The sequence below is a fragment of the Lactuca saligna genome, chromosome 4 (assembly GCF_052625555.1).
Source record: "Lactuca saligna cultivar CGN05327 chromosome 4, ASM5262555v1, whole genome shotgun sequence".
Lineage (NCBI taxonomy): Eukaryota > Viridiplantae > Streptophyta > Magnoliopsida > Asterales > Asteraceae > Lactuca > Lactuca saligna.
Window position 1 is genome coordinate 288,188,299 of NC_136420.1, and position 20,679 is coordinate 288,208,977.

A 20,679-nucleotide genomic window follows, 5' to 3' on the forward strand; every position below is an offset into this window, starting at 1 on the left:
AACAAGTATAAGCAACTCTACCATATTAACACATATTTCATACTTGACTAAACCCAGAGGTACGGGCTCGGCCCACATCTCTAGTACTAACATCTCGCCTACACGGGTTGGCCTTGGTGCCTTAGACCCATTCCTACTGGAAAGGAAACTCACCTCGAAATAACTGCTGGTCTGTGTGGGAATTGATCACCTACTACTATTGCTGCTGCTCCGGAAACTCCCCGGCTGTAATTCCCACAATATACTTAATCATACACTGCTAACTGTCCTTTGGGTAAAAAGACCATTTACCCCTGGTCTAGCCCTAAGTCAAATCAGAGTCAACTTTTAGTTGACCCGACTCGCCGAGTTGGCTCTCCAACTCGCCGAGTCCCTGTCCAGACAATTGTCCTGGGTCCCTGATTCTACTCGTCGAGTTAGGCTATGACTCGACGAGTTCATCTCCTAAACTGACATTCAACCCCTTCATCCTACTCGCCGAGTTGTATGAACAACTCGTCGAGTTCATCTTCATCCGAAGAACACTTATGCTAAGACTCGCCGAGTTGTATGAACAACTCGCCGAGTCTGTTCTTGATCTATGAAGATTGCCTTGGACTCGCCGAGTCAGGGCATTGACTCGCCGAGTCCTAACATGGGTGAGTTCAGCTCCCAACTCACCGAGTCACCCCCTGTGACTCACGGATCAAACTCGATACATCATAAAGGGACCAATTCGGTGACTCGCGACCAGACTCGCCGAGTCACATATACGACTCGCCGAGTCGCCGCCATGCATCCACCAAATACACCGATTTGCTCGATTCCAGTCCATGCCATTCATAGATCTGGACTTCTAGGACGCAAATCACACGTAAAGTTTCCAACTTTACGTGTGGATATTCACCAATATGGATTTTAGGGCTCAAAATGCCTTAAAAGGGTAGATCTAGGGCTAACAAGAAACATGGGGCCATAAAGCTAACATATCTGAGCTCCTGGAGCTCAATCTTGCCTAGATCCAGAGGCCAAACATCTTATTACGACATATAATGCACATACAAGCTTGGGGATTTGACCAAGAAAGACCCAAATGAAGTTTTAAGCATAGAATCATGGGGAAAACGGGTTATACCTCAAGGGAACTGCTGGAAGGACACAATAGTTGCCTGGATGGCTTCCCTTCTTCTGGATCTACTTCCTTCCTCCTTCAAAACCTTCAAAAACACACACAATAGCCTCAAACTCTCAAGGAACAGCTTAGAACGAGGGATACAGGACTCTAAGGGTGAATGAGGGTTGGCTTGGGGCAGTTAAGTCGTTTAAATAGGGTGCAAACCCCTGGAACTTAGGGTTTCATCCAACAGCGGCGACTCGCCGAGTCCAGGATATGGACTCGCCGAGTCGCCAACTTAAAACGTGACCTGGGTCACGTCTCTACTCGGCGAGTCGGACCTATGACTCGCCGAGTCCAAGGCTAAAATAGGCATTATTCGAATAAGATTTACATACCAGAAACCAGGTGCTACAAATCTCCCCCACTTATTTTAGACTTCGTCCTCGAAGTCTGCTGCTCGATCCTGAAACAGCTCGGGGTAATGCTCCATCATCTCGTCCATCAGCTCCCAAGTCCATTCCGAACCCTTGCGGTGCTGCCATTGCACCTTCACTAACTCCACTCTCTTGTTCCTCAAATCCTTCGATTTCCTGTCGAGGATTGCGACTGGGCGCTCAATGTAATTCAGGCTGTCATCAACCTGAATATCCTCCAAAGGCACTACTGGTGAATCGTCCACTAAGCACTTCCGCAACTGTGAAACATGGAAAGTGTTGTGGATCTGGCTGAGCTCGGCTGGCAGATCCAACCTGTACGCCACCTTGCCCACCCGGGCTACGACCCTGAACGGTCCGATGAATCGCGGGCCCAACTTGCCCCGCTTCCTGAATCGTATGATGCCTTTCCAAGGCGACACCTTCAGGAGAACCATATCCCCGACTTGGAACTCCAAATCGGATCGACGCTTGTTGGCATAACTTTTCTGCCGACTCTGAGCAGTTTGAAGCCTGCTCCGGACCTGCTGGATCCTCTCGGTCGTCTTGAGCACCACTTTGGTGCTCCCCATGACCCTTTGGCCAACTTCACCCCAGCATATCGGGGTCCTACACCTCCGTCCGTACAGCATCTCGAAGGGAGGGCAGTCGATACTCGCGTGATAGTTGTTGTTGTGGGAGAACTCAGCCAGGGGAAGATAGGTATCCCAGCTACCACCGAAGTCTAGCACGCACGCCCGCAGCATATCCTCCAGAGTCTGGATGGTCCGCTCGCTCTGGCCATCCGTCTGCGGGTGAAAGGCGGTGCTAAAATGCAGACGAGTGCCCAACTCGTCATGGAATTTCTTCCAAAATCTGGAAGTAAAACGCACATCCCTGTCCGAGATCACCGATACTGGCACCCCATGTCGTGCCACAATCTCCCTGATATAGATGTCGGCTAATTTTTCGGCCGATATGCTCTCCTGAATCGGAATAAAGTGAGCACTCTTGGTCAATCTATCCACGATGACCCAAATCGAATCCACTCCACGTGCGGTCCTGGGAAGCTTCGTGATAAAATCCATCGTGATATCTTCCCATTTCCACAGTGGAATATCCAACGGCTGCATCTTGCAATGCGGTCTCTGATGTTCGGCCTTGACCTTCCTGCAGGTCAAACACCGCTCGACGTACCATGCCACATCCCGCTTCATGCAGGGCCACCAGTAATCCAGACGAAGATCCCTATACATCTTCGTCGCCCCGGGGTGAATAGAGAATCGGGACTTGTGCGCCTCCTCCATCAAAATATGGCGCACGCCTCCGTGATACGGCACCCACACCCTACAGTGTAGTGTCAATAGTCCTCGGCTATCATAATCAAAGGAGGAAACCTGACCCACCACGCGCTCGCTCTTCCGATGCTCCTCCTTGATAGCCTCCTGTTGAGCCTCCCGAATCTGCTCCAACAGGGGAGTCACCACGGTCATCCTCAAGCAGACGTCCCTGATCGGCACCGCCTTGCGGCTAAGCGCATCGGCCACCACATTGGCCTTCCCCGGGTGGTAAAGGATCTCGCAATCATAATCCTTCACCACATCCAACCACCGACGTTGCCTCATGTTCAGATTCGGCTGGTCCATGAGGTACCTCAAACTCTTGTGGTCCGTGTAGATGGTACACTGAACCCCGTAGAGGTAATGTCGCCAAATCTTGAGAGCAAAGACCACCGCCCCCAACTCCAAATCGTGCGTCGGGTAGTTCGCCTCGTGAGGCTTGAGCTGCCTCGAAGCGTAGGCAATGACATGCCCCCTCTGCATCAGTACCGCGCCCAACCCAGAAACGGACGCATCACAATAGACCACAAAATCCTCTACGCCCTCTGGCAGGGCTAAGATCGGCGCCTCACACAATCTCCGTCTCAGCGTCTCAAATGAAGCTTGCTGCTCGGGTCCCCACCGAAAGACCACGACTTTCTTCGTCAGCCGTGTCAGGGGTACGGCTATCTTGGAAAAATCCTGGATAAATCTCCGATAGTAGCCCGCCAATCCCAGGAAACTCTGAATCTCAGATGGAGACTTCGGGACCTCCCATCTCATCACGGCCTCGACCTTGGCCGGATCAACCAGAATCCCGTTCTGGTTGACGAGGTGTCCAAGAAATTGCACCTCGCACAACCAAAACTCACACTTGGAGAACTTGGCATACAAGCTCTCCCTCCTCAGGGTCTCCAATACCTCTCTCAGATGCTCCTCGTGTTCCTCCCGAGTCTTGGAATAAATCAAGATATCATCGATAAAGACTATCACAGACCGATCCAGCATCGGTCTGCATATGCGGTTCATGAGGTCCATGAACGCGGCAGGAGCATTGGTGAGCCCAAACGGCATCACCACGAACTCATAATGACCATAGCGCATCCGAAACGCGGTCTTCTGCATATCCTCCTCCCTGACCCTCATCTGATGATAACCCGAACGCAAATCAATCTTGGAGAACCAAGATGCTCCCTGAAGCTGGTCAAATAGGTCATCAATCCTTGGAAGCGGGTAACGGTTCTTCACCGTTACCTTGTTCAGCCCCCGATAATCTATACACATCCGATGCGACCCGTCCTTCTTCTTTACAAACAGAATCGGGGCTCCCCAGGGTGAACTGCTCGGACGAATAAATCCCTTGTCTAGCAGCTCCTGCAGCTGCGTAGACAACTCCTGCATCTCGGGAGGGGCCAACCGATACGGTGCCTTGGCTATCGGAGCCGCCCCAGGGACAAGGTCAATCCTGAACTCCACCTGTCGCTCCGGAGGTATCCCAGGAAGCTCCTCTGGGAAAACATCTGCAAAGTCTCGGACCACCGGAACCTCGCTCACTGTCGCCTTAGCCACCTCTCGGGTATCCATCACATATGCGACATATCCTGCGCATCCCTGCTGAAGGTAGCGCCTAGCCCTCGCAGCTGAACATACAGTGGGTCCACACTGAGGCCTCTCTCCATGAATCACTAACTCTCCCCCGCTTGGGGTCCTGACCCGTACTAGCTGTTGCACGCAATCTATCACCGCCCCATTAGGGCTCAGCCAATCCATGCCTATAATCACCTTGTTCCCACACAACGAAATGGGAACCAAATCTACCAAATAGCGCTCCTCAAACAAACGCAACATGCAATCTCGAAATATCATCGATGCTCATACCGATCGATCGTCAGCGATCTCCACTTTCAAAGGGCAATCTAACTCGCCCGATGACTCATGAAACTTCTTGCTAAGTGCAAGGGAAACGAATGATCGGGAGGCACCTGAATCAAATAACACTTGAACTGGGAGGCCGTTCACATGGAACGATCCCGTCACCACATCGTGTGCGGCGCGTGCCTCCTCGGCAGTCAACTGAAATGCCCGGCTCATCACCACTGGAGCCTCTGCCTTGCCCTGCCGACCATCCGTGATCCGCAGGGTTGCTGGAGCTGGCGCCTTCACTGGCGCTGCAATTGTCAACTGGGGGCAATTGGCCTTCTTGTGGCCCCTCTGGTTGCAGTGAAAACACAGCAACTCTGATGTCTGAATAGCTGAAACTGGAGTAGTACCATCCCTACTAAAGTGCCCTGTCTTGCCGCACTTGTAGCAGCCTCCTGATCCCATCCTACATGCCCCCACCTGCGTCCTGCCGCATTTCCCGCAGCGGCTCGGTCCTGACTGGCCTTTCGGCCTACCATCTGATCCCTTGGGCTTCTTCCCCGAAGCCCCTCCTGCCTGACCCTCCTCTAGTTTTCGTTTTCGGATGTGCTCCAAATCTATCTCCCTCTCCCTAGCCCTGGCAATCATGGAGTCCAGGGTAGGGCAAGCCGAAAAGCTAACATGCTCCCGGATGTCAGCTCGTAGCATATCATGGTAACGAGTCCTCCTCATGTCCTCGTCACCAGCATACTGGGGCACCAATAAATCCCTCTCCCGGAACTTGGCGGTGATCTCCGCCACAGTCTCCGTCGTCTGCCTCATGTCTAGAAACTCCCTGGCCAGCTGCTGAAGCTCGACAGCCGGTGCAAACTCTGCCCTGAACCTGGTCACAAAGTCCGACCAGGTCATTGCCTCGATAGCTGAGGCTCCCAACGAGTCACCCACTGACTCCCACCAATCCTAGGCTCGGTCCCGTAAACACCCCGCTGCGTATCTCACCTTCGACCCCTCGGGGCAGAAGCTAGTCAACTGGGCAGACTCGATATCTGCAATCCATCGCCTGGAGACAATGGGGTCTTTCACCCCATGGAAATCCGGCGCACCACTGCCCCTGAAGTCCTTGAAGGACAGTGTGCGAGATCCTGACTGGCTAGAGGCCAAATCGCTCCTGAATGCCCGTAGGCGATCCTCCATCAACTCCATGATCCCTTCCTTGATCGATCCAAAGAGAATGGGGGTCGACTCAAAGATGCCCCTGGTGATCTCTGACGCGATGAACTCACGTAGCCTCTCATCAATTGGCTCGGAGCCTGATCCCGAACCTGACCCCTCTCCTGAACCGCCATCCGCCGGCCTCGATCGAAGTACCACCATTCTGCAATACATCACAACAATCATTAGTGATACTGCTACTTCCTGAGGGATCACAACTACTTACAGGTTCCCTGGTCTTATCTTGGCCTTCCTTGGTTCGGGTACGGATCCTCTGCTTTCAGTAGTACGGGCCCATACTACCTTCCACATCAATCCGTACCTTCTCCAAGGAATGCCTCGACTCCACCAGATCCTCTTCACTACTGGTGATCACAGCTATACTCATCCTAGGCTTGCCCTAGGGAGATCTCTAATTCTACCCTAACCAGTCCTCAGCTGCTGCAGGCCTCATTGTAATGCCAATTGGCCATTACCCGAATACCATCACATGTGACGAGGCTCAGATAATCCTTCGAGTACCCGACTCGTCCCTACAACGGTTGGACTCAAACAAGAGCTGCGCAGTAGGATCAAATTCGGCACTCTAAGATTATTCAATCCTGATTACATGTGACATGGCGCATTCGCCTAATGGCTAATTCCCATTATTCAGAGTCCCACGAAGCACGAAGCAAGTAGCATTCAGACAAGGGTAACAATCTCAATTAACTCTATCCACTTTCAGGAACTGAGCTAGCATATAGTGCTAAGCTCATACTACCAGGCATAACCTAATCAGGCTATCCTACTTATTGTCTACTCAATAACTAGCATGCAATTTCCCAAACAACTGAAACACAAATAGTAGGCACATAAGGCATCACTCCTAGATCATTAGTCCTATTCTAGCATGCGGTTATACGAAAGCTGATAAACATAACATAAACTTGTATGGGTACTATGGGGAATACTTACTTGAGCTCGGCCGGTCGCGCACATCACACACTTCGATCTTTCTCAAAACTCTTTTCTAAATTTTAGAAAACATTTTCTTTTAGAAAATCTTTCAATCCCTCGATTTGAGTTCAGACACTCCCGAAGACGTGTCTGAATCCCTCAAACCAGGGCTCTGATACCAACTTATAACGACCTAATTTTCACAACCAATTTTTTTTTTGTTTAAAAACGTTACTTTAGAAAATATTAATAACGAAAACATCGTTTGATCAATCATAATATAAATTGAATCATGTCTGAAAACCACAACGTACAACCAATCAGAATATCAGAGTATCAATCCCAGAAAAGCTCGTAATTGCGGAAACCGGAGAGTGTGTGTGTGACGTGCTGCTACCGCGCCGGCTCCTTTCCCCTAGCTGAGGAGGTACCTGAAACCAAAACTGAAACTATAAGCACAAAGCTTAGTGAGTTCCCCCATAATACCCATAACATGCATACATATAACAAACAATGTTCAGCTAGGAGTTACGGGCCTTGCCCACCCTCGGGAAGATACGGGCTCTGCCCACACTTCGCTAGCCGGGAGATACGGGCCTCGCCCACACTTATGAAGATACGGGCCCTGCCCACACTTCGCTATCGGGGAGATACGGGCCTAGCCCACACTCCAACCTCGGAGAGATACGGGCCCTGCCCACACTCAACCGCTAACCCATAACATACAAGTATCATGCAGACAACAAGTATAAGCAACTCTACCATATTAACACATATTTCATACTTGACTAAACCCAGAGGTACGGGCTCGGCCCACATCTCTAGTACTAACATCTCGCCTACACGGGTCGGCCTTGGTGCCTTAGACCCATTCCTACTGGAAAGGAAACTCACCTCGAAATAACTGCTGGTCTGTGTGGGAATTGATCACCTACTACTGTTGCTGCTGCTCCGGAAACTCCCCGGCTGTAATTCCCACAATATACTTAATCATACACTGCTAACTGTCCTTTGGGTAAAAAGACCATTTACCCCTGGTCTAGCCTTAAGTCAAATCAGAGTCAACTTTTAGTTGACCCGACTCGCCGAGTTGGCTCTCCAACTCGCCGAGTCCCTGTCCAGAAAATTGTCCTGGGTCCCTGATTCTACTCGTCGAGTTAGGCTATGACTCGACGAGTTCATCTCCTAAACTGACATTCAACCCCTTCATCCTACTCGCCGAGTTGTATGAACAACTCGTCGAGTTCATCTTCATCCGAAGAACACTTATGCTAAGACTCGCCGAGTTGTATGAACAACTCGCCGAGTCTGTTCTTGATCTATGAAGATTGCCTTGGACTCTCCGAGTCAGGGCATTGACTCGCCGAGTCCTAACATGGGTGAGTTCAGCTCCCAACTCACCGAGTCACCCCCTGTGACTCACGGATCAAACTCGATACATCATAAAGGGACCAATTCGGTGACTCGCGACCAGACTCGCCGAGTCACATATACGACTCGCTGAGTCGCCGCCATGCATCCACCAAATACCTATACGGAGAGGATAATGTATACATGTATGCATAAGAGGGAAAGAGCAATTAATGAATGATGCTAGCAACATAATCAAACTTTAGTCATAAAATGTAACATGTATGTGTGAAAACATTCTTATTAGTGACCGTTGGGTCAACATTATAAAAAAATCATATATTAATATGATTCTAGTATATCATTCAATAATAGAAATATCGTTGGTAGCAATGGAGTTTAATTCGTTGTCGAACTGAATTGTCTTGATGTTTTTGCAATAGAAAAAGCTTTAAGATTTTTCCAAAGGAGTTGCATTCAACTCCATGATCATATGCAACAAGGATTTAGAGATTGAGGTATAATCCATGAGACAATTAATATACTAAAAGAACATTGGAATATAAAGGAATTGCATTAAAGGATAATCTTATTAATCTTCAAAAAAATTGTAATAACATTACTAAATTATTGCTTAGGCAATTAGTAAAAAGGCTCAACTAGAAAACATGACGACCGAGAAGTAAAAAATTATCATTTTTTATATCCGTAAACGCCTATCTTTGTCAGCAAACACCCCCCCCCCTCTCTCCAAAAATAACAATATACTAGTTTGATGACCTGTGCGTTGTGACATGTTTATTAATTTTGTATTTTGACACAAATTTACTAATATTCTCTTACTATGGATAATTTATGTAATTTTTTATATAGGGACTATTTCTATAATATTTTGAAAATCAGGGAACATTTATGTAATTTTGTGAAACACAAAGACTATTTCTATAAATTTGCTAATAAGGGTGATCATACCGTTTCTATAAATTTGCTATTAGAAAAATACCATTTTTATAATTTTGTGAGACAATAAGACATTTTCTGTAAAAAAAATTATGTAGAGGGACCCTTTTTGCAAATTATAGAGACCGTTTTTATAATTTGTTTTTCACATAGGGACCATTTTTGTAGTTCTCTATTAAAATAGGAACCATTTTAGTAAGTTAAGGGACCATCTCTATTTTTTTTTTTTTTTTGGCAAAACTTCAAAAATTGTCCCTGTGGTTTTTGAAAATATCAAGTTTAGTCCTTAAGTTCAAAAAACCTCACAGATGGTTCTTGTGGTTTCAAAACTTTTAATGTTTAGTCCTTCCGTCTAACTCCGTCAGCTTTCTACCGTTAAGTGTGGGGTATTTTCGTCATTTCAATACCCAAAGACCATTTATGAGGTTTTTTCTTATTTTAATTAAAAATAAAAAATAAAAGTTAATATGTAAAGGGTCCCACTCTCTCTCTCTCTCTCTCTCTCTCTCTCTCTTTCTCTCTTTCTCCCTCTCTCGGATGCTAATTGTGTCGCCATTTTCGAAGAGTAAAGATTAAATGGGGAGATTGAATCTTAGAAAATCTAATCTCAATTTTGTCACCAACACCTGGGTGTTAATTCGAATCACTTCTTGTTTTTCTTGATTTCTCGTTCTCCTTTTGGACAGCAAATTCTTGAGGGTTTTTTTTATTCCACCAACACTTTGTAATCTGTCAATCTCTTTCTTCATTTTGTTTTTCTCTTTATTCTGTTAGGAGATTTTAGTTTCCATGTTAGTGATGCTGAGGAACAGATCCAGAGCTGTAACAAAACAATCACCGATCATGGCGGATCACCAAGCTTCGTCTCTTTCACCCCCTACTCCACAAAACCCGACCCGATCTATTTCATCTTTTCTTGGTTCTCCAAGGTTCTTCAATGGTGGATTCTTGCCTAAAAATCTTTCACCAACCTCCATTCTTGACACCAACAAACAGTTAATCAATTTTCCCGGCAACCCATTTGGATTCAGTAAAAACCCAGAAAAATCCACAAAGGTCGTTGAAAAAAACACCCATCTGAGAAAGTTGGTCTCGAAGGAATTTTGGGATCAAGACCCGAAATTCTCAGTTTTCAGCCGGTCCAACTCCAACTGGATTCGGATCGCCAAGATTTTTTACAGGTCCTTTGTCTTTGAAGGTTTAGGTTTTAGAAAAATCCCAAATCGATCCCCGCTTGAATTGAATCAATAAAAATCCCAAAAGTTGATGGTTTCAGAATTGATGCTTTAATCGAGTTTCCAGCACAACGAAGACGAAAGCAAACATCCCTGATTTTGTTACCAGCACAACGAAGACGAAAGCGAACATCCCTGATTTCGTTGATTTCAGGTGGTGGTTTTGCATATTTCCAGTGGTGGTGGTGATTAAGTTTTCTTCACCATAAGAGAGAGAGAGAGAGAGAGAGAGAGAGAGAGAGTGTGGAGAGAAAGAGAGAGAGAGAGCGTGTGTGTGTGGGACCCTTTAATATTAAATAATTATATTTTTTCTTTTTTTTTTTTATAAAAAAATAAGGCAAATCTTCATAAATGGTCCCTGTAGCAGTGAAATAAGATAAATACCCTCCACTTAACGGCCAAAAGCTAACAGAGTTAACGAAAAGTACCATATGTTAAAAGTTTTGAAACCACAGGGACCATCTGTGAGGTTTTTTGAACTTAGAGATTAAACTTGATATTTTCGAAAACACAGGGACCATTTTTGAAGTTTTGTCTTTTTTTTTTTTTTTTTTTTTAAATCTTACTGTTTGGTTAAATATTCCTAAGAATATATGAAAATAATAATATTACGTTTACTTATTTATTTGCCAAAATGAATAAAAGTTCTTGCTTATTTTCATTTTTTTTTCTCTTACTTTATTTAGATATGGTTCATCGATTTTACTTTGTATAACTACAAGTGAAATTAAAAAAGAAGCAGACGAATTAGTCATCATATAAACTCCAGGTTCCATTCTCCATTTTCGTCAATAAGCGATTGTCTTTTGTTAACGATAATTCGTGATGGTGATAGTATGGATTATTCCTTGGATGGTTTTAGAAAAACAAAGGAAATGATTTGTTGATTATTCTAATCCTTTTTACAACAATTAAAAAAATATATATTATGTATAGCTACAGCTCCACAAATGTATCGAATACAAACAATTTAAAAAGGCTAATCAATCAAAAATCTTATGTAACTTTAAAACCTAAAACCTGTTTCTAAATTTCATTAAACATCAATAATAAAATACAAACCTAATTTTATTATTCACAACTTCAAAATTACAAACCTGAATTACACTAAACATATACAAATTAAATAGAAAAATATTTTTTTTCTAATTAGAACGTATATGTTAAAACCATGAAAGTTTAGTGACTGTTTTATACACAATGTTCTGACAGTTCGAACATATCAGGTTAAAAAATGTGAGGGGGCTTACAGTATTTACTTAATATTCGAGGGTCCTTCAGTGGCATGGTGACCTATTAAGGGGTGGGAAAAAGAAAATCAAAAAGAAGGAATTTATGAGCCTATAATGAAAATACAAAATGTGCCAAATATAAAATATACATGGTGGGAAAACACTAGAGACTAGGAAAAATATGATATATCCGTTCCATAAATCAGTCAAATTTGTTTAATACAATACGCAAAAACGATCTCAATACACTAAAAAACGCAATACACGAAAAGTGGAATAAAAAAGACATTTTTTCTTGTTCTAATATTAAAACATTCTGAAATCAACAAATGCCAATTTACAGTGATGTAATAAAACAATATTGTGGAGGAGGACAAAGTAAACACTCTTCAAATACTCGTGATCCAAGTTCAATAAAACAACATTGTGTAGGACATGATCCAAATGCAAATTCCGTACAAAACACAAAATGGTTGGTTAGTTGGAAGAAGGATTTGAAGACCCAAAAAGGTTGAATTTATAATTTATAATAAACAAATAAATAAATACTCTGTTTAATTTTATAAGAAAAAACTAATAATTCAAATAAAATAGTTTTTGAGATATGTTATGATGTTTTATGTTAGCTTTTATGTCTTATGTCAATTTATATTTTTCACACTTACAATTACTATATGAAAACATATTTTTAATTACAGTTTTCAACTTCTAGCTTATAACTACCAACTAGTATTTTTGAGTAAATTACACGTATGGTCCCAATGGTTTAGAGTAATTTACACATTTGGTCTCTAACTTCTTTTTTTAACTTGGAAGGTTCATATTATTAGTTTTTGTTACGCGTTTGGTATTTGTCTTACATAAAAAGACTATTTTGCTCTTGATTTTTTAATTTATTTAAATAAACACACTTCCAACCCTACCCTCATCATTTTACCTTACATAACCCATCATTTTTTCCTATTTAGATAATAGTATTTTTAAATAAAACAGAAACAAACGTGTAATAAAAACAAACAGTAAGAATCAAACGTGTAATAAAAACAAATAGTAAGAACCTTCAAAGTTAAAACAATAAATTAATGACCAAACGCGCAAATTACCCCTAACCATAGGGACCATTCATGTAATTTACTCTAGTTTTTTTTTAACATACCTCTAGTATAACCCAAAGTATTTTGAGTAAATTCTAAAAAATGGTCACAACTTTGGTCTTTTTTTTGGTTAACTACTTTTTTTTTACAGATTTCGTCCTAAATGGTCAAGTATAACTTCTTTTATGTATCTTTTTTTTTTTTTTAAATAATCTAATACTAAAAATATAATACATTACAAGGACAAATTTTGTAATTTTAACAATTAACACTTGAGGACATTTTATAGGCCAGTGAGGGGTGAGCAGTGACCAATCAAGTAAGTAGGCCCATCAAGAGTATAACGAATTAAAGGCTGTCGATGCTAACAACACACACCAGTCATCAAGATTTATATAAATTTTGTCCCCTCAATTCCAAATTTACAATTTTACCCCTCCACTCCCACCCCTCAAGTAAAGCATCTTCTTCATTCCCAAAACTTCAAACTCATTTTATCCAAATTATCCAGGTATCCCTTCCTTTCAAAATTTATCTTTTCTTAAAAATCCATTAATATTTCCACTTTTCTCACATAACTATGTACGATTTCTTGAAGCCAAATCCAAGAAAACACACCCAAATGGAATCCTCACAGGTATTTACTATTTTAAAGTTTAATTCTTACATTCTTTTATTAAAAGTACAATCTTTTAGCTCCTAATTTATGATTCAAATCCCTCAAAAGCCATTTCCAACTGAAACCAACCTATCAGATGCTCGAAAAAACGTAAGAGATCTCGCAATCAAGATTGAAAAATCAAACTCAAGAACTCAAAAACAACATAAACAAGAAGAAAAAGAGGAAGATTCTGAATACACAAAAGTGATGAAAGAAATTGAACACATCAAACAAGAATTGGCAAAACTGAAGCTCGATATGAAACGTGTTTTGGAGGAGAAGAAATACGCAGAAAACGTATTCAAAGCCTCGAGTTCTAAAAGTTATACGCTTTCAAGTGCAGTAGAAAGAATCAAGAAAGAAATCGATGAACTCGATGAAGAACAAGTTCTTGTTGAAATAGCAAGAATCGAAGCTATTAAAGAACGTGAAGCCATTGATGCTCAAACGAAAGAAAAAGCCACTCGTTATCAAACCAAGTTGAAAGAAATCAAAAGGAAAACCGAAGAAATTGTCCAAATGAAAAGTACTCCAGATTTGTTACAAATGATGAATGTAGAATTAGAATCTGCAAAAGCTGAACTTGAAGAAATTAAAAGGGAAGGTTTTGGTTTCATGACCTCCATGGATGTTATTAGAAACGAGCTCAAAATCATTCGAGAAGAATTGAGTCGATTAGAGAAAGAAGAAGAGAAACGGGACTTGACTATTGAAACCCTAAATTCAAAGATTTTGAAGGGGAAAGCGAAATTGGAATTGGTAAACGCTACAACCGAAAAAGCAAACTCGATCGCGTCGAATTTATCGATCACGGTCGACCAATTACGAGCCGAATCCGAGACCGTAAAGAAAGAAAAAGAGATTATAATTGAAGAAATCGAAAAAATCAAATTGGAAATCCCGAAAACGGAATCCGGAATCGAATTATCCGGGAAACAACTGGAATCGGTGATGGAGGAGTTGAAAAACGAGAAGTTATCGGAATTCAAAGCTCTTGAAAATTTAAAAAACTTAATCGATTCCACCGTTCAGGCGCGGGACCCGTCAAGTTTAAATAGTACAACGATAACAATAACGAGTTTTGAATATGAGTATTTGACCGGAAAAGCAGGCGGGGCAGAGGCGGTTTCCGATAAGAAAGTGGCGGCAGCTCGAGCTTGGGTGGAGGCATTGAAGGCGAATGAGAAGGAGATATTGATGAAAGTTGAGATGGTTAAAAGACAAATTAGTGAAATTGAAGTAATGGAAGAAGATTTATCGATTAGGAGGAGATCATCGATTGATGGTGGGGTAAAGGTTTTGGCATCACCTCGAAGATCGATGTATAAAATTGGGAATATGACACCCGGGGGGAGACGAAGATCATTGAAGTTATTATCGCCTGCGACTCGACACGCGATTAGATCGGCAAGTTTTAGTAAGAAACGGGAGAAGGCAACGAGTAATTTAGCAAAGCTTTTAGGCGATGAGGATAATGAAACGGGTGAGTGAATTCTTGGAATGTAAAACGATGTTTGTTTTATGTTTGAATAAAGAGTTAGGAAGTTAGTTTACCCGTAATTCTTTAAACTTTTGTTTTCAAATCATGTAATTAGGCATACAGATAAAAGGGTTCGATTCTTCGAAGTTGCAGTGTAAGAGTCTTAATTTCAATATGGCTTAAGAGGGGATCGGGTTCTTATACCATATTTGGTATACTTGGAAAAATGGTCTAGGGTTCGCATCTCAATAGCCAAAGTATAAAATTTTCAATTCCAATGTGGATTGTGCTTCTTACAATTCCAATGTGGATTGTGCTTCTTACATACACTCGATTTTTATGTCAATACAGTTGTCGTTATCAGTACAGTATCAGTTACTATTATTATACCTGATTTACATTTTACATGATGATATCATTGTATCACAATAAGTGAATAGCCCTTGTTGCATAAACCATATAATAGGGTTTCAAGTTTCAACTACAATCATTTAAACTTTGATTCATATTATACAGAATTAACATGGGGGAAAGATGAATTAATAACTCAACAAGCTCTAATACTGTCTAAATAGCTTATACATAAACAAATGGTGATTTCGAAACATATAATATAACTTTAAAAACATACCTAAACCAGAAAGCACACACTGAAAGAAACTGGTCAAACTGTTATTGTTGTGAAGCACCGATTTGTGCAGAGGAATCAGACAACGCCACTGCTTCCATTTTCTTCACGATTTCAAACTTTTGAGGCGGAAATGGAGGTACAGAAGGCTGGCTCTTGTAAATCTGAGCATACACAAGGTCATTATCATACTCGGTTTCATAAACCGGGCCCACCTGTGGTGGTGGTGGTGGTGTCGCCACTCGTTCAGGTGGTGGAGCCGCTGCCATTGTATCTTTATGCAAAGGAGGACGAGTTAGGGTTCCGGTCATGTCAGCCGGAGTAGGGATATTGTAAGATTGATCTGCGGGGATCACGTAGATGGGGTAGGGTTGATGTGGCGGCTGTTGGTAGGGCATGTACATTGGGTAGTAAGAGGAGGAGATTGGTAGTGGTCCGGTTGGGTATTGAATGTAATGTGGTGGTGGTCCGGCGGGAATGTATTGAACCGGCGGCGGCGGTCTTTGGTCGGAGATGTGTTGTATCTGGTAACCGGAAACTTGACAGGTCCTTTGCATTTGAATCGTGGATGAAGGATTGTAGATTATACTCTCCGATTCAGGAATCATTTGATCTTGATAGATTCGAGCTTTTTGATCGGGAAAACCATTTGCGACAGAATTATCACTATCAATGGAAAGCAAAATTATCTAATTATTACAAATAGCCAAATCATGGAAAATATGAACATAAGTATATAAGTTGAGATTCGTTCTTCATTACCTTTCAATCGAACCAGCTGCAGCTACTTTAATCTTCTTATCCACAAAATTACCTCCAGCATCTTCATTGTTAGCCCCAATTTGGGTCAAATTTGAGGCTGAAATCGACGAATTGATTGACCCAAAAGAGGAACAAGTTTCCAAAACCATTGATTCCGGCACCGAACCCGAATCACCACCAGTACCACCGCATTTCCCCGAATCCCCACTGTTCATCAAACTCTCACCATTCCCTTCCAAACAATCCATCCCCATCAAACCATTACCCATACCGGACCCATCAGACAACCCTCTATTAATAATCATGGTGCTCTTCAAAGCATCAGAAAACCAGGTCTCCGATTTCGGGTCAAGCAATAACGACCCAACAGATTCGGGTCTGGTAGGGAAGAGGAATAATCGGATACGGGAGGGAGTTGGGGAGCTTGCGATTCGGTCATGTTCTTCGAGCATGTTCTGGAGATCTTCATCGGTGGTGATGGAAATGAGAGAATCGAGGTCCTCGTTGGGGAGCTGGTACTTGAGCGTGAAAGGGCGGTTGCCATAAAGAGCCCGAGAGAGATGGTGGGTGAGGGAGGAGATGGTGGAAGCTGTGGTGCGACGGTCAACGGCGACGATGCGGGTTTCTCCACCGGCGTAGCAGAGAGATTTGGTTTGTGGACGGGGGACTATGTGGCCACCGTAGCTGCACATAAGGCGGATTTTGGGAGTAGGTAAAGGTGGGAGGGAGTGGGAGTGGGAATGGGAATGGGGAGGTTCAACGGTGGTGGCGATGGTGGTTGGTGGCGGAGGTGGCGGGTCCATCGCGGTGAAGAAGATCTCGAGAGCGGTTCTGGAAGGGTTTTTTCGTAAGCTACGGCTTTTCTTGCAAGGGTAAGAGTATAATAAGCAGGTGGTGGAGTGGGTCACGGCTAGGTGACATAAGGACTCTCACTGCCATGTTTATCCTTTAATTAAAAAAATTTAAGAAAAAGTTAAATTTGTAGATACTATTTTATATTATCACAAGTTTTGTTTTTCTAAATTTGTTGGTTATGACTTATGATTTCCACTAGTGTACGACTTTTTTTTTTTGTTGCTATGTAATTTATTTTTAAACCAGAAATTGCTCCTTCTCATTTTCTTGATTTCTTTTCTTTGTCAAGCTTTTAAGTTCTAATATCCGTTTTGCGTGTAAATTATTTATTAGGTAAAGACTATTTTTCAAAAACTTTTAAACGCTTAGACTATTTGTTGTAAAAATAATTGGCATAGAGATTTTTTTTGTAATTATTACAGTGATAAGTTGTAATTTATTTTCTAAAAATGATCAAACTTGCCAACATACAAAAATTTTATGGCGAAAATATCAAACTCAAATAGTATACAATTTAAACACATCGGCTGAGAAGCTAGCCGATATCTATGTGCGTGAGGTAGTAGCACGACACGTAGTGCCTGTTTCGGTAGTGTCAGACCGAGTTGTCCGTTTTACTTCCAGATTTTGGAAGCGGTTTCATGACGAGATGAGAACTCGTCTTCATATTAGCACCGCTTTCCACCTTCAGACGGATGGGCGAGCTAGAGGACGATTCAGACTCTCGAGGACATGCTCCGGGCATGTGTTCTAGACTTCGGTGGTAGTTGGGATACGTATATTCCACTAGCGGAATTTTTGTATAACAACAGTTACCACTCTAGCATTGACCGTCCTCCTTTCGAGATGTTATACGGAAGGAAGTGCAGGACCCCGATTTGTTGGGGCGAGGTTGGTCAGCGAGTCATCGGGAGCACCGAAGTGGTGCTCAAGACGACAGAGTTGATTCAGCAGGTTCGTAGTAGACTGCAGACTGCGCATAATCGGCAAAAGAGTTATGCCGATAGGAGGTGTTCAGACTTGGAGTTCCAGGTGGGCGATATGGTCCTCCTGAAGGTGTCACCCTGGAAGGGTGTTATTAGGTTCCGAAAGAGGGGCAAGTTGGGCCCCAGGTTCATTGGCCCTTTTCGAGTTTTGGCTAGAGTGGGTCAGGTTGCGTATTGGTTAGATCTTCTGGCAGAGCTTAGCCAGATCCACAACACTTTCCATGTTTCTCAATTGAGGAAGTGTTTGGTGGACGAGACAGCAGTAGTACCCTTGGAGGATATTCAGGTTGATAGCAGCCTGAATTATATCGAGAGACCGGTTGCGATCTTAGATCGAAAGACGAAGACCTTGAGGAACAAGGTGGTTCAGCTAGTGAAGGTGCAGTGGCAGCACCGGAAGGGTTCAGAGTGGACGTGAGAGTCCGAGGGGGAGATGAGGGAGCATTACCTAGAGTTATTTTCAGTAGCAGCAGCAGCAGCAGACTTCGAGGATAAAGTCTAAGATAAGTAGGGGAGAGTTGTAACGCCCCATTTCTGGTATGTAATTCAAATAAAGTATTTTCATTTTTGAAGGGGTACTCGACGAGTCTGTAGCCCGACTTGTCGAGTAGAGACGGGGATGATCACGTGTTTTGAGCTGGCTACTCGACGAGTCCATACGCTGGACTCGGTGAGTCCGCCTGTCTGGATGAAGCCCTAATTTTAGGGGTTTGCACCCTATTTAAACACACTTATGTGCCCCCAACCTCGCCTTTATCACTCTTAGAACATTCCCCCTGTAAACCCTAGCCCCATTGTTGAGTTTGAGTGTGCTTGTGATAGCTTGGAAGCTTTGGGAAGGAAAGAAGGTCCATTGAAGGGAAGGAAGATCCAGGAGTTAGCTTACATCTGTTCTTCACTCAGGTAATGAAGTTATGACCTTATGCATTCCTCCATTATAACCTCCTTTATGCTTGTTGTGCCTTCTTTGGAGCCTTTTATGATTCAAAACGTGAGATATGGACTCTCCTGGAATGAAATGTAACATCCGGATTCCCAGGTATCTTATTTTATGCATTTATATTGAGTTTTGAAGAGGGACTCGGCGAGTAGGCGCTCAGATTCACCGAGTAGGATCGCACATAGTCGGACTGATTTAATGGCGGACTCGGCGAGTCCATGCTATTTAATGAAACCAATTCTTCGGGGACTGATCCATATTTAAGGACCTTTTAGCCACCATTTGCGGCTATCAGACCCCTGAGAAACCATAGAGAGCAGAGAGAAGGCTTGTAGTGCAAGAGGAGGGCTATTTCATCATTCTAAGTGTGATTTTGCAAGAAAGAAGGAAGGAGGACAAACAAGGAAGGTTGAGGAGCTCATATCTATCATCCATTCATCAGAGGAGGCTACTAGAGGTACTAATCTGTGCTCAAACTCGTGTATTTGGTGTTCTAGTTGAATTTAGGGTTTTCTTGTACATTCCTTGGATTGGATTCGAAGTATGTGAGGTCCTAAGGTGGAGTTCTTCTTAGATCTGGACCTTGAGAGGTCCAGAGAGTCCCATTCACATTGCTTTTTGCTACCCCATTAGAGATATGGCCCTAGGTTGCCATTTTAGGGATTATTTCACCCAAAGAAGCTTTTTGGTCATTGCATGAGTGTAAAGGTCAGACCTTTACGTGATTATAGTGGTTGGTAAGGCCAGGTCTATGGACTGGAGGAACAAATCTGACCTCAGGATGTCATTTAAGTTTGAGCATGGCATGAACTCGCCGAGTCCAAGAACAGACTCGGCGAGTAGGATAGTTTTCCCCTATGAATCACACAGTTGGTGACTAGCTGAGTTGGGGAAGTGACTCGGTGAGTCATTGGGGATTTTGAGGACTTGAGTTCATGACTGAACTCGCCAAGTCACAATTGTGCACTTGGCAAGTCTGGTCAAAAGGGTTGACCGTTGACTTTTGTTGACTTTTAGGGTTTGGTCAACAATTGGACTTGTGAACTGTTTGAAGTGTAAAATGGCCTTTTAGCCTTCTTAGAGGACGTGTGAGGATTTAGTCTAGCCTGGATAGCCGATATTAATTGAGATGATCGTTTATGTGTTTAGGTAGAGGCTAGATCAGTGTTACGCGAGCGAGATATTACCAAGACATCCGAGGTGAGTCTTCTCACTATATTTTACCTTGTGTGGGTAACCAGAGTTATGTGATAGAGTATTTTGTATGCTATCTATGTGATGTGTTGCACTGCATTATTTCTATGTGATTTATGATGTGAGTATATCAGAGTTAGGACCGGAAGGTCCACAGAGCTAGGACCAGGGGGTCCACAGAGTTAGGGCCCACCAGAGTTATAGCCTTGAGTGGCTAATATGTGCTATATGTGATATTTTGGGGAACTCACTAAGTTTCGTGCTTACAGTGTTTGTGTTATGTGTTTCAGGTACTAGTGAGGATCGCGGGAAGGCGCCGGCATCATCAGTACACACACACGGAGCTTATTTATATGTTATGATCTTGGGATTTTGACTTATGCGGAATATAAGAAACAATGTGTTTTATAATATTGTGAATTAAATCGTTTTTAAAATGTGAAAATTTGTTTGAAATTTTATG

General features: G+C 42.9%; 3 protein-coding genes across 5 annotated transcripts; 2 read left to right on the forward strand and 1 right to left on the reverse strand.

Moving 5' to 3' along the window:
- Positions 1–9,839: 9,839 nt before the first annotated feature.
- LOC145040751 (uncharacterized) lies at positions 9,840–10,353 on the forward strand. Its single transcript, XM_078988652.1, has 2 exons — positions 9,840–10,217; positions 10,264–10,353. The coding sequence occupies exons 1-2, from the start codon at positions 9,939–9,941 to the stop codon at positions 10,351–10,353; spliced, it is 369 nt and encodes a 122-aa protein (XP_078844778.1). The 5' UTR covers positions 9,840–9,938.
- Positions 10,354–13,127: 2,774 nt separating this feature from the next.
- LOC145043757 (protein PLASTID MOVEMENT IMPAIRED 2-like) lies at positions 13,128–14,997 on the forward strand. 3 transcript variants are annotated; one of them, XM_078992506.1, is made up of 3 exons: positions 13,128–13,221; positions 13,309–13,347; positions 13,438–14,997. In XM_078992506.1, the coding sequence occupies exons 2-3, from the start codon at positions 13,333–13,335 to the stop codon at positions 14,860–14,862; spliced, it is 1,440 nt and encodes a 479-aa protein (XP_078848632.1). In that variant the 5' UTR covers positions 13,128–13,221; positions 13,309–13,332; the 3' UTR covers positions 14,863–14,997. The 3 variants fall into 3 exon arrangements, with proteins under 3 accessions (XP_078848632.1, XP_078848633.1, XP_078848631.1); XM_078992507.1 differs by having other exon boundaries at positions 13,152–13,221; positions 13,466–14,997; XM_078992505.1 differs by having other exon boundaries at positions 13,209–13,347.
- A 283-nt stretch (positions 14,998–15,280) lies between these two features.
- Positions 15,281–17,115, reverse strand: LOC145043758 (Octicosapeptide/Phox/Bem1p family protein). The gene is made up of 2 exons (XM_078992508.1): positions 16,242–17,115; positions 15,281–16,145 (listed from the first exon to the last, which is right to left on the reverse strand). Exons 1-2 carry the CDS (start codon positions 17,042–17,044, stop codon positions 15,524–15,526), a joined length of 1,425 nt encoding a protein of 474 aa, XP_078848634.1. The 5' UTR covers positions 17,045–17,115; the 3' UTR covers positions 15,281–15,523.
- Positions 17,116–20,679: the final 3,564 nt, after the last annotated feature.

Bases quoted from the DNA above. Each gene is read 5' to 3' on its own strand.
- LOC145040751 (XM_078988652.1), top strand. From the start codon at position 9,939: ATGTTAGTGATGCTGAGGAACAGATCCAGAGCTGTAACAAAACAATCA. The intron at 10,218-10,263 runs AACACCCATCTG...TTTGGGATCAAG, and splicing joins CCACAAAGGTCGTTGAAAAA to ACCCGAAATTCTCAGTTTTC.
- LOC145043757 (XM_078992505.1), top strand. From the start codon at position 13,291: ATGTACGATTTCTTGAAGCCAAATCCAAGAAAACACACCCAAATGGAA. The intron at 13,348-13,437 runs GTATTTACTATT...ATCCCTCAAAAG, and splicing joins CCCAAATGGAATCCTCACAG to CCATTTCCAACTGAAACCAA.
- LOC145043758 (XM_078992508.1), bottom strand. From the start codon at position 17,044: ATGGACCCGCCACCTCCGCCACCAACCACCATCGCCACCACCGTTGAA. The intron at 16,146-16,241 runs GTAATGAAGAAC...TTCCATTGATAG, and splicing joins GCAGCTGGTTCGATTGAAAG to TGATAATTCTGTCGCAAATG.